Below are 12,692 nucleotides of genomic sequence, written 5' to 3'. Positions count from 1 at the left end.
ATCCATTTATTTATCCCTGTAGCTTGGGTAATTTAATTCTCATATAGGCATTAAGTTATCTTTAGTTCTATTCATATTTATCCATTCTCTGATTCCATACCTACTTGCCAAATATGGCCTAACATCATTTAACAATTGTATTCTATTTAATAGTACAAGCAATCTAAGCAACTCATTATCTTTGCAGCATCCATACCAGCTATCAACAGGAATTGCATTGTCTAATTGTAGCGTATTGCTTATCAAAGAATTGTCTACTAGAACTGTTCTTTTTAGATTTGCGCCTTGAATTATTCTCAAATCCTTCATATAACCTTTATTATATACAGTACAATGTTCTCTAAATAACTTATATTTAATGAGATCTTGAGTTGGGTCGATTGAGTTAATTACTTGCTCCGCATATTCTCTAGTACTTGCAGTAAAAACGCAAATGCTTCCCAACTTTGAAGCATTTTGGAGGAAAAATTTAAGAAATGGTCTATAGTATACAAACCATGGTGTAGAATATGTAGCAATTTTGACTAATAAATCAGGCTTAACTCCTTTAAGCATTTCGTTCGTACAGTGAACTAAGGTCTCATCCATATCCAATACAATAAATAAACCAGAACTGACTTCTTGCTCCTTGATTGTTTTCAACAATGGAAGATTACCTATTTTCAATAGAGACTTGTCATTTTGTATATCATTAACTTTGAATGGACTATTAGTAGTTGGCGATTCACCATTTAATAATTTAGATGGAAATTTTGTGCAACAAATATACTCAATAGCCATTGACATTGACTGAGATAAAACTCTTGGTCTTCCGCTTACAATATTTTCCATTGCCACGTGGAATGTAAATCCAATACTATTGCTTTTAAAAGGTTTAGAAATCAAAAAACAATAGTTCAGAAGGTTTTCGTCATCTCTAAAAGATCCAGGCTTAATATTTAATTTAAGATGCCTCATAATCTCCATAAAATCATCAAATCTCTTTAACAGACTCATTTCTAGAGTACTAGCTTCCATATTTTCGCTTTCGATAGTACTCTGAGAATTTTGAGAGAAATCTTTGCCAAGAGAATTTAAATCTTTTTCTTCTAGAGTATTATCTTCTTTCCTTTCGACTATGAGTCTCTCGTTTAGCTTTGATTTTAGTGGTAGCTCTTCCTGAATTTCCTCATTTGCAAACGTACGAAGCCTTTTCATTCTATATTTGAATGTAACCATTTAATCAAATCTCAGCTACTGGTTTTATAGTAATTTTATTTGCCAATTTTCCTATCTTTAAAACTTAAACCCTAAAATCTAAATCTTATTATTCTTTTCTACTTATTTCTCACACAACAAACTAATAAATTATTTTATGGTAAAAAAAAAAAAAAAAACTCCTTTCTTTTAATAATGCAAATTAGCACAAACCCTAGTAAACTTTTCACAAAAAAAACGTAATGATAGTTGGAATTGATGCTAAGGAAAGATATTTATTTTTCACAGTAGCCCTAACCTTATTATCTGTTACTTCCTTTTGTAGAATATTTGCCCACATTTTATTTTACATAATTATTTGTAGAATTAAACTGGAAACTTTAAATTAAATAAACTAGCCAGATTAATAAAGTAACAATGTGTAATTGCAAATTAGGGTAAATTTACTAACAAACAGAATGCTAATTTTTTTTTTTAATTGATCACTAGAATGAAAAATCGTTTTACTAGAAACTGTAATCACTTTTAAAAGATCTGCAATACCTTCTACTCTTAGCTTCTATATACAACATATAACTCTCTAAATACGTATAAAGCTCATCTAGGTGGCGAGAACCATAAAACGTTACATTTTATATTATTTGAATTCAGTAATTTAATAATACATGATGCAATCGCACTTATTGGCGCCACATGCACGTGAGGTACCGCCGGCCTAGAGACATGTACGTGCAGTGACTGAGTCATATAAGACTAAAGTAATTTTTCATTTTCAAATAAAGAAAGTCAAACTTAAAGTAGGTGGAGTAGTCGATATAGCGAGCATTGCAAAGGATAAAGATTTGTGTTTAAGTTGGTAGAGATATAAATTTAACTTTTTGGTAAGCTCGCATACTTAACTACTTCTAAATGGACAATCCCAGAAATATTAAAAACGGCTAGCATATGAATTTGAGGCTAGTCTATTTTCTGTTTTTATTCTGCAGTATTGTGCTAGGATCTGATCTAAATGAAACCTTCCAAGAAGAAATAAAAAAAAATCTGAAAAGGCAGCAGGTAGTTAAGAGACAGGTTGCATTTGAGAGATTAAAATTGATCCACGAGATTGATCTAGCGATTTGTAAAAGCGAACAATTTAATTTCATTAAGTGCAAATATGATGACTCTGGCGTGCTTAAAAGCTTTGGAGGAATGTTCGGAGTTGGGGTGGCTGCAACTTTATACCCAATGAATTCAAATTTTAGGATTTATAAGAACTGTAGCTTAAATCCAGATTTAACATACCAATGCTATGAAAAAGATCTAATTAAGGACGTGGATGCTATTAATGTCTTTATTAAACGCGAAAATAGCAAGCTAAGTACCCAATATAAGTATGCATATTTAGATAGACTTCCTATACTTCTTCCAAATAAGAGCAGTTCTGAATTCAACATTGGTTTTTTAATGGAGAAGTATATGACCACATATATATCTGGTAGAAAAGTTTTAAACAACTTTATTAGTCCAAATGTCTACACAGTTACAAGCAAATGGGGTACTCCAATTCATGAATTTGATCGTTATATATTTATGCAATATTTAGAAGGCGTGACTTTAAGCGAAGTTCTGAAGAGGCTCAGACAAAGTGAAATTTTTCATATGAAAAACAGCTTTAGAAAAGTTTTAAGAGCATATAGTAATTTAGTTGCAGCTCGAAATAGCCAATATAAAAACAATGAAGCTATAAAGAGAAGAGAAATGCTGTTAAGAATTAGTATTAATAATTCTGCTGGCGAAATTCTCGGAAGATTTAGATATAGGCTTTCTTTGTTAGATCATACCTTGAACTTCTTACAAAGAATTTGGGAACAAAATATATACCATTGCGATTTATGTCATCCAAATATTATGATTTTGGAAGAATATTTGTCAGATCCTCTCGAAATTACGAAAATTATTAAAGATGGGCAAGGATTCTTAATCGATGATGATGAATATATTAATTTGATGGAAGTTAATAGTCTTCCCCTTGAAATTACTAAAAGACTGAACGAAAAAATGGAACAATCAAATCACATAAACAAAATAAATATGTCAAATTCCGATTATGAAAGCTCTGACAATAAATTACAAGGGAGCACTAATGAGTGTAATACAAATAAAGCATCAACTTCTTTTGATGACTCTTTTTACGATAACAAATTTCCATGTAAACAAATTTTGAATTCAGATACATCAGCCAGCACCTCTAGTGATGGAATCAATGTCGATGCTCCTAAGAATTCTGGTTATGGTGCTGAACAAGCTACCTCCAAGAATAAACAAGGTCTAAGAGTGATTCGATTTAAGCTTGAAAACTTTCGTATGATAGATTTCTCTTTCAGCTTAGATATGACTAAAGAAATTAATAGTAGAAAAGGGGTAGATAAGTATCTGATCGATACTCCTTGTCGTATTTATAGACCAGATAGAAGAGAAGATATCATTGAGCTAAGAAGATTAGTTGATGAGGCTGCCTATTTTGCCTCGAAAAGCGAAATGAATGTCTTAGCTGATACGTGGAGCACTGTAATAGAGGAATTAATTAATGAAAACAGCAGTATATCTGACCATGTTGATAATTTTCTTACATTTGATAAATCCGTTGCAACACAAGCAAAACAATTCTTGACAGCAATTCAGGTACTTCAAAGATTTTTCAAAGAGTTAAGAAACAATATATATGGTCCTGAGTGGAGCAGTTGTTGGGATAATTTGAATGAATGGAAAAGATTAAAGCTTGTGCATAAATACAATCAAATGGAAAGGGAACATCTTAAACTACAATCTTCATGCACAATTAAAGATATGACTATTGCTATTCATAAAGCCAGAGAACAACTTCATCATCACGTTGCGAGATTTAAACAAGGACTTTTTGGTAGTACTTTACTTGATGCAACTTCTACAATGGCTCAATATTATTCAGTTTCTGTTGCTCCACAATATATTGAATCTAAGTTGAAAGAAATGATCGATTTGGGTTTATATAAATTAAGTTAATAGGCCTATTTTATATGTTTAACACTAAGGTTTTCATTCTCCAAATTAAGCTTCTATCTAAATTAATGTTTAAAATATAATTTTGTATATATTACACAGTCCATATAGTTGAAATGCTTTATTTTACACCTAACTATTCCTGCTAATTGTTGGTTTTCTAATCAATGAAAAAGTTTCATTTTGAGTGAATGTCCTTTTGTTCTTAAGTATCTACATGTATATTATTTCGGACCTATAATAGTACAATTTAATGTTTCTTATTAGTTAAGTTCCTCCTTAGAAATGTCCTTTGGATACAGGACCAACAAAATGCTGGTTTAGATACATCTCCAAAGTCTAGAACGATAACCCTTATATCTCACGCCACTCCGAGCCAGCCCTTACTCTAGCACGCTAGGACCTGACAAAAGACTGTACAAAAGGTATACATGGAGAAAACAATTGATTCGCAGAATACGAAGACATTGGCAATAATAAAGGGAAAGGATGAAACACAAAATTCCAACGGGGCTTACAATCTTGAGAAGTCCTTCAATGGTTGAAAAGGTGATTAAAAAATATTCTAAACCCTAAAGTTCTCGACAAGTATCCGAATAAAAAGTCCGTAGAAAAGGGTTGACACAAAGATTCACTCGAATAAAATTAAATACTCCCCTCACAAAAATTAATTATTACTACCCTCACCCACATAAGTACTTACCCACTATCACTTAGCCACATTTAGCCCCCACATTTTCTCTTTATTAGTATTCAACAAAAATAAAAATAAATAAAATCAAATTTAGGCGGGGCTAATGTGGAAGCGTGGATAGTAATTAAATAGTGTGGAGATATAGTAAAATAATGCTTGAAAGTACAAGTGTGGAGTTTTGGCAATAAACTGAGGATAAAAGGAAATTAAAAAAATCACTTGCCTGCATTTTGTGTCGACAAGGTCCCTGAGAAAGCGAAGACAATAAAGCAAATAAAGTATTATTAAAAATGGCTAGAACTAAGCAAACAGCACGTAAATCAACTGGTGGTAAGGCACCACGTAAGCAATTGGCATCAAAGGGTGCAAGAAAGTCAGCACCAGTAACTGGTGGCGTAAAGAAGCCACGTAGATACAGACCAGGAACTGTTGCCCTTCGTGAAATTAGAAGATACCAGAGATCTACTGAGCTTTTGATTAGAAAGTTACCATTCCAAAGATTGGTTCGTGAAATTGCCCAAGATTTCAAGACCGATTTAAGATTCCAATCATCAGCTGTTATGGCTTTACAGGAAGCTGCTGAAGCTTACCTCGTTGGTCTCTTTGAAGATACTAACTTGTGTGCCATTCATGCTCACCGTGTTACCATTATGCCAAAAGACGTCCAATTGGCTCGTCGTATCCGTGGTGAGAGGTGAATCTGAGCCCTGATGCTACTTAGTGGTGTTTAATGTATTCGAAATTCAGTATTTTGATTTCCAGTATTGCGAGCATTTGCTATTCATGCAATTTTGATATCGAAGCTTTCCAGTCGCCATTTAGTATGTTACAAATTGCTAATGGCATTCCCTAACTATAACACATGCATTTTGCCTGCTCTCCAGGCGGCACTAGCCGCCATAATAGTGTAAAATAGAATTAAGAAAATTAAGTAATCTATACATTAATATTGGTAATTGTTCTAGTTTGAATTCCTACTCATAGGTTGTGTGTTCCCTTGAATGAGTTTAAGTAGAGTTCCGTGATTAAGCTCCTCATCTCATTGATGTTCCTGCTTACGGAGGAATTTGGACAGTGGTTGATATTGGAGTTAGCGTTAATTTGGCTAAGACGGTCAACTTCCGCTGTACATTTAAGAGTTGAAATCAGTAAGCTGTCAAGTTCTCGAAGTATTTGAGCTCTTTGTTCAGGTTCAAATTCTCTAGTTTCGACTTTCTGAGTATTAAAATCCTTATCAAGCTTGGCAAACGGTCTTCCGCCTTGCCCTGAAAGAAGAATTTCCACGCCATCTATAACTTGAATGTTTTCTTTGTTTAACTTTCTGGATTTTTCTAGTATCTGCATAATATCTTCTTTTGATTGAACGCTTAAACAGGTTACATCATCGTCAAGATCTTGATCATCATTCAAAGTGAAATCTTGATCAGAAGATATCCGAAGAACAAGGTCTTTTAGTCTATTTTCAAAATGTAAATGATTTTGAATATTGCAGTTTGATCTCAAGCCATTTCTAAACCCTTTATATAGCTCCTTGGCACTTGAAATATCATTTTTTGACTCTAATATAAAAAATTTGCCGTCTTTCTTCTTTGATAAGTCACATTCAATTGTTTCTGGAATGCTAGTTGCTGTTATTTGATTCACTAATCTATTCATTTATCGACTTAATTAAATTTCATTGAAAGTAATTTATCATAAATGAAGGCGGGAGTTAAAAAAAAACATCTTTCATGTAATATTTTAGTAAAAAAAATAAAACATAATTAATATTAGTAAAATGTTAATACACTGAGTTATAATATTAAATATATTTAAATTCGTCTAAGAATATTTGTTTTTTTTTACTTCCCATATATTAGTTTAACTTCGATATAATAAGTTTTAGAAAAGCTTGTGTTATTAGTTACTCGAGAGATGAACTTGCACTGCCTTATCGAATTTATCTTCAATTTTGTTACATATTAAGTTCAGATCATCGCATGCCTTTAAAAGGATTTGAGTAGCTCCTACCTTGCTACTTTGCTTTTTTGAGCTGCTTTTTTTGTCTAGACTTGGGCTGGGCGCAGCCTTCAAATCCAGATTATAGTTCTTATTATCAACTTCAACATTAGATATAGTCTCTATTCTCAAATTCATTGTGGAAATAGATGGATGTGGAATTGCATAACCTGCAAATGTTGTGTTTGGGTTCAGCATCGCCAAGTGACGTAATGCATTACCTAAAAATATTATATGTTGGTTAAGGATAAAAAGTTATATGTAAACAAATTAATATTAGCTTACCTAATGTATGATCCTCTTCATGTATTTGAAATGTCAAATTAGGTCCTTCAAGGTTGCTTAACATTTCATTTTTGGAAGCCAAATTAACAGAGTTGTTTCCATGTTCAGTTTCTTCTTTCATACTAACATCTTCCATTTTCTTGGGCAATCGTAATAAATAAGAGCCTATTTAAATAATAGTATAATTCGATAATCTTATTATAGTGAAAATAAAATCTTAATATTCTTATCGTTTTTCCACCCTAAAAATTTATCCTTTATGTAAAAAAGATAGTACAATTAGCGCCACTTAAATTTTATAAAATAAAAAATAAATAAATTTAGTCGTCAAACTGGCCATACGCCGCTAGACATGTTGCACTTCTAAAACCACTGTTATTCTGCTTCTTTGGTCTTCTCTTTCTTTAAACTTTATTCTTCAAAACATACCTCTGCATTGGTAATCTTAATTAGATGCATTTATAGGCGCCTTCAACTTCAAAAAAAAAAAAAAAAGAATCGCATTTTATCTTTGGATCAGTAATGAAATATGGAAATAGAGAAGGATATTTTGGAAGGGCCAGCAGAATTCCTAGAAAAAACCCAAAATTTACTTATAAATATCTTGAATGAACTTAAGGAAACAGTTAACATTATTTCAAAAGTTGACCCAAAAAAACAAAGTGAGCTTGAAGGTCATATAATTAGGTAAGTTTGAGTGAAATTTGCAATGAACTTAATTAATCATCTCTAAAGCTACTACAAAAATGTAAACGAACTTTCAAATGTTCTAAATACAAAGATTAATACTATGCACGACAATGTTGAATTTCAAGTTAATTCTACTATTGAAAGATTAATGGTTGAAAACCAAAAATCATTTAAATCAGAGGAAGAATTTGACTCACATAACGAAGAAGAACAAGGCTGCATTAACTTAGTCCTAGATCAATATCAAACTGCTTAATTAACAACTCAATATATTGTAAAATCAATTTCAATCTAGAAAATGATTCACTATTAAACATAAAATTAAAGTACTATTCAACAATGCGAAAAGCTATATAATGATACTAGTTAATTAATTAGTCAGTTCGGACTCTTTAAAATTAAAATAACAGAGTCTCCCCTCACGAATAATTTAGAAATAAACCTATCTTTGTTGATATATTTAGCAGATCCTTTTTTACCGGACTTCATGGACTCCGTCCATATTTCTCTTGCATCTGTAAGAAGTAAATTACAATGTCGGTCAAATGCTTTAACTCTCCCTAAAATCTTTCTATTATTTCTACAATTAACAAGAATTTGTGTATTTGTTTTTACACATTCTGTTAATAAGCTTAGAGGCCCTTCGCTGGGGTTATCTTTTTTTGTAGTTTGCGATTCAATATTGGAATCTTCAGTCATTAATTTTTATATTAATAAATATCTCAGTATTACTATATAGGTAAAAAATTTAATAATACCTTAATAAGCGATAATTGTCTATAAATATATTACTCTCAAATATGGTAAATTTGAAATTTTGCTACTCTTTCAACTACATTTAAAATGCAAATATGAATTTGAAATCTTTCAGTTTTAATTTCAAAATTTTAGCTTTTATTATACCAGTCTTCCCCTCATTAACATTATTTCCTTTAAAATTTTTAATATTCTAAATATATTATTGCCTAGCTTCTCTTAAATCTGATCTTAACCAATAATAATAAGCTTCGAGACCGATGCGTGTTGGCGGTGTACCGAAGAATCAAATTTGACTATTATTAAGGGAAAAGAGTATAATTTCTACTTTATGGATTTGCGTTTTCAAGAAATAAAAGATTCAAAAGGTATAACTTAAGGCAAATAACCCTACTTCCAAAATTTATTAAACTGAGAAACGCTATCTTCACATTATATTTTTGACAAATAATTGGATTTTGATGCGACTGTATTTTATTAAATAAGCTACAAGAGTAGAAATGAAGAATAAAAGTACAGAGTTTTTAGAAAGTCATGTTTCAAAAATAGCGGAACATGTTGAAGAAGAAAGTTCGGAAAGCGTAACATTTGCTTCCCTAGGAGTCTGTAAAGAACTTTGTATTGCATGTGAATCCTTAGGCTGGAAAACTCCAACAGAAATACAAAAAAAGACTATCCCAGTAGCTCTTGAAGGAAGGGATATTATTGGACTTGCAGAGACAGGTTCTGGCAAAACTGGATCGTTTATTATCCCAATATTGCAAAGATTGCTTGATGATCAGGTTCCAATGTATGCTGTTATATTAGCTCCAACAAGAGAACTTTGCGTTCAGATTTCTGAACAATTTTCTGCATTCGGTTCTTTAATCTCTTTGAAAATTGCAACATTGGTTGGAGGGCTTGATATGGTTATGCAATCCCTTTCATTAGCAAAAAAACCTCATATTATTGTTGCATCCCCTGGAAGATTAGTTGACCATTTAGAAAACACTAAGGGTTTTAATATTGGGGGGATCAAGTTCTTAGTTATGGATGAGGCTGATAGATTGTTATCTATGGATTTTGAAATTGCATTGAATAAAATCGTAGAATCGTCCCCAAGAAATAGAACTACTTATTTATTTTCAGCAACAATGACAACAAAGGTCGCTAAACTTCAGAAGATTTCATTATCAAATCCAATTAAAATTTGTGTAAACACAAAATATGATACCGCTGCTAATTTAATGCAATATTATATGTTTATACCATTTAAGTATAAATGGAGTTATTTTATTGGAATGCTCCAAAATTTGGGCCAATATACTGGAATTATATTCTGTAATACTTGTATCAATTGTAGAAGAGGAGATTTGCTTGCAAAGGAACTTGGATTTAACAGCATTAGTTTGCATGGTAGAATGTCGCAGTCTCAACGTCTATCAGCATTGAATCTCTTCAAAGGAAAACAAAAGAGGTTATTGTTTACTACAGAAGTAGGAAGCAGAGGTTTGGATATTCCACACGTTGACTTCGTTATTAACTTCGATATCCCGACATCAAGTAAGGATTATGTACATCGTGTTGGGCGTACTGCAAGAGCAGGTAGGAGCGGTAGAGCTATTTCTATGGTTACCCAATATGACGTTGAGACTTTCCAGAGGATTGAATTTGCGCTAAATAGAAAACTTGATGAGTATACTTCTTTACAAAGAGAAGAAGTAATGGCAATTCATGCAAAGGTTGTTGACTCTCTAAGAACTGTTGATGCAGAACTTAATGATTCTAATGAAAAAACAGCACTAGTTGGTCATAGAAAACTAAAAAATCGTAACAAAAAGAAATAATCGTAAAGATTGATATAGACTATAATTTTTCACTATAACGTATTACTTGGTCAATAAGAGTAAAAGCAACTATATTTTTTTCATTTTTAATTTTTTTTTCATAAATTAATAAAACTCTCTAAATTACTTCTTTATCGCAAACTTACCTGCTGAGATTAGTGTATATCTTCCCAAAACTCGTTTTGAGGACGCTGACTTGTATAGTGCTCCGGACAAAGCTCCAGAAATTATAGAATTTAGGGAATCATCTTTTTTCCTAATAGCTTTTGTTGCTCTATAAAACCCACAATAGAATAAAGCTATGTGAATTACAATGCTCGCTGGCGCATCAATATCGTGAGGACTTACTAATAATAGAAAGTGGATTTGCAATTTTTGCACTACTAGATGCACACTCATTGAGGATTGAATTTATTTTAAGCTTAGGTGTAAGTGCAGGCCTTTTCATTGCATTAATTAGCCCATATGTAGAGCCCAAACAAAAACCTAATTAAATCATAATTATTTGCTTAATAAAAAAACAGGGAGAAAGCATACCTGTCCCATAAGATAGACCCACACTATAAGTTACCTTTTCCCCCCAAAGCCTGTCATAAGAGTTAAAGTATAAATCTTGCTTTCTTCTAAATTTTGTTACATCCAAATCCAATTTGTCAAACTTTAAGTTATCATTTAGAAATAAATTATTTGGCAAGCTTTGGGGTTTATTCTCAGAAGGCTCTCCCATTTTAATATTTGATTTGCGACTAATTTCTTCCGCCTGCTAAGTTGTAGACTAATTTGCCTATTAAAAAAAATTAATTGGATAAAAAATTAACAGCGGGATAAGCGAAGAAATCAAACAAATCTTTAGACTATTTTGTGAAATAATAGCTTATAAAGATTAGTAATTCACCCTTGAGCAATACTTTAGCTAGCATCTACTACAAAATAACTCTCTTGTATGGCAAAGTGCTAAGTGTTTGGAGAAAGAAAAAAGCTATTCCAATTGACCTTTCTGGCATCAAATAACTATTCATTAAGTCCGTTTCTCTTCCAAAGAACTCTGAAAGGAACTTCAAATTCTGCAATGCACTAACAGAAATCGCGTACGCAATAGAAGCAAAAATCAGGAGAACATACAAATTTGAAATTGATCACTTAAATGTGAAGATAATCCCTAATAATATCTATGAAATCGAAAAGTTTAAAGTTATGCCTTCATCTCAGCAGTCAATAAATTGGTTGCTTGGTTTGATTCGGAAACAACCTTAGTACCTTTTTCTTCAACACCATCAGCACCAACATGGCTTTCCATAAGACGAGACACATCAAACGATGGCTTTGATAATACCTTAACCTTACGAATAAATACATGTTGTAATGGGAAAATGTGCCTACATGCCTTTTCAATCTCCTTACCTATTGACTCTGGGATGAATTTCTTTACCAAATCACGTAGAGTTGTACCTTCTGCCTCTGCTGTGATAATCTCCACCATCTTCTTTCTAATTTGTCTAATTTGAGAAGTCTGGGCATAGCAAGTCGATTTTACTTGGTCCGCCATTCTTCTTGTGAATGCGATACAGAACAATCTCAATACATAACCATCAGAAGTTTTAACGTTGCAGTGAGCTTCAATAAGTGTCTGGTACTTTCTAATTAAGGAGCAGAGCTTGTCCCTAGTCATATCCATTCCATGGAATTCAGTAAGGCAAGTTCTTCCTTGAATATCCTCGCATTGCAACTTAATCTTTCTGAATGCCTGATCCTCATCGTTGTTTAAGTCAGCCAAGCTCACTTCATATACTCTGTGTCTAAGAGCATCAACTGCTAACTTTGTACCTTGATTTTTGGAAGCAATAGTGGTACCGAAGTTACGTACTTTAAAGGTACTTGGGGCACGTAAGTCGTAAAACTCCTTACGTGACAAAGGATCAATAATTTTCTTACGTCCTCCCTTTCTACCCTTAGAAATTCGCTTATTCTTACCAATTGCCATATTCGATGTTAATTGAAATTAATAAAAAAAGAAAGCAGCAAGCTCTTTTTTTCTTTTATTGTTAATGTTGCTTTTGCGCTTTGAGACGCCGTACCTTGACCATTTTAACTATACTCGTCCCAGGTGTTGATGAGAGACGCAGATGCGGCGCCAAATCGCTGTCTCTCTAAATATATTTTCATTTGTGGGGAGCAATAAAGTTAATTTATCAATAATTATATAATAGTTTAATAATTTGCATTTT

The 12,692-nt window shown here is 32.3% G+C and overlaps 9 protein-coding genes across 9 annotated transcripts; 3 read left to right on the top strand and 6 right to left on the bottom strand.

Annotated features, from left to right (window-relative positions):
* Nucleotides 1-39: 39 nt before the first annotated feature.
* On the bottom strand, nucleotides 40-1,218 carry cgd4_3240 (possible NLI interacting factor CTD-like phosphatase; the record flags this gene model as incomplete). The annotated part of the gene is made up of 1 exon (XM_625905.1): nucleotides 40-1,218. One exon carries the CDS (start codon nucleotides 1,216-1,218, stop codon nucleotides 40-42), a length of 1,179 nt encoding a protein of 392 aa, XP_625905.1.
* Nucleotides 1,219-2,142: 924 nt separating this feature from the next.
* cgd4_3230 (hypothetical protein with a signal peptide) lies at nucleotides 2,143-4,221 on the top strand (the record flags this gene model as incomplete). Its single annotated transcript, XM_625904.1, has 1 exon — nucleotides 2,143-4,221. One exon carries the CDS (start codon nucleotides 2,143-2,145, stop codon nucleotides 4,219-4,221), a length of 2,079 nt encoding a protein of 692 aa, XP_625904.1.
* Nucleotides 4,222-5,163: 942 nt separating this feature from the next.
* cgd4_3220 (histone H3) lies at nucleotides 5,164-5,610 on the top strand (the record flags this gene model as incomplete). Its single annotated transcript, XM_625903.1, has 1 exon — nucleotides 5,164-5,610. A coding segment is annotated over one exon (447 nt), but the record flags the coding sequence as incomplete, so codon positions are not given.
* A 280-nt stretch (nucleotides 5,611-5,890) lies between these two features.
* On the bottom strand, nucleotides 5,891-6,568 carry cgd4_3210 (hypothetical protein; the record flags this gene model as incomplete). Its single annotated transcript, XM_625902.1, has 1 exon — nucleotides 5,891-6,568. One exon carries the CDS (start codon nucleotides 6,566-6,568, stop codon nucleotides 5,891-5,893), a length of 678 nt encoding a protein of 225 aa, XP_625902.1.
* A 243-nt stretch (nucleotides 6,569-6,811) lies between these two features.
* On the bottom strand, nucleotides 6,812-7,108 carry cgd4_3200 (hypothetical protein; the record flags this gene model as incomplete). Its single annotated transcript, XM_001388036.1, has 1 exon — nucleotides 6,812-7,108. One exon carries the CDS (start codon nucleotides 7,106-7,108, stop codon nucleotides 6,812-6,814), a length of 297 nt encoding a protein of 98 aa, XP_001388073.1.
* A 1,155-nt stretch (nucleotides 7,109-8,263) lies between these two features.
* cgd4_3190 (small nuclear ribonucleoprotein) lies at nucleotides 8,264-8,584 on the bottom strand (the record flags this gene model as incomplete). The annotated part of the gene is made up of 1 exon (XM_001388035.1): nucleotides 8,264-8,584. One exon carries the CDS (start codon nucleotides 8,582-8,584, stop codon nucleotides 8,264-8,266), a length of 321 nt encoding a protein of 106 aa, XP_001388072.1.
* Nucleotides 8,585-9,126: 542 nt separating this feature from the next.
* cgd4_3180 (Rrp3p, eIF4A-1-family RNA SFII helicase (DEXDc+HELICc)) lies at nucleotides 9,127-10,467 on the top strand (the record flags this gene model as incomplete). Its single annotated transcript, XM_625901.1, has 1 exon — nucleotides 9,127-10,467. A coding segment is annotated over one exon (1,341 nt), but the record flags the coding sequence as incomplete, so codon positions are not given.
* A 489-nt stretch (nucleotides 10,468-10,956) lies between these two features.
* Nucleotides 10,957-11,194, bottom strand: cgd4_3170 (putative mitochondrial inner membrane translocase; the record flags this gene model as incomplete). The annotated part of the gene is made up of 1 exon (XM_001388034.1): nucleotides 10,958-11,194. The coding sequence occupies one exon, from the start codon at nucleotides 11,192-11,194 to the stop codon at nucleotides 10,958-10,960; it is 237 nt and encodes a 78-aa protein (XP_001388071.1).
* Nucleotides 11,195-11,659: 465 nt separating this feature from the next.
* cgd4_3160 (putative 40S ribosomal protein S3A) lies at nucleotides 11,660-12,448 on the bottom strand (the record flags this gene model as incomplete). Its single annotated transcript, XM_625900.1, has 1 exon — nucleotides 11,660-12,448. One exon carries the CDS (start codon nucleotides 12,446-12,448, stop codon nucleotides 11,660-11,662), a length of 789 nt encoding a protein of 262 aa, XP_625900.1.
* Nucleotides 12,449-12,692: the final 244 nt, after the last annotated feature.

The sequence above is a fragment of the Cryptosporidium parvum genome, chromosome 4, assembly GCF_000165345.1.
Source record: "Cryptosporidium parvum Iowa II chromosome 4, whole genome shotgun sequence".
Lineage (NCBI taxonomy): Eukaryota > Apicomplexa > Conoidasida > Eucoccidiorida > Cryptosporidiidae > Cryptosporidium > Cryptosporidium parvum.
This window is presented reverse-complemented; position numbering and strand designations above follow the sequence as displayed.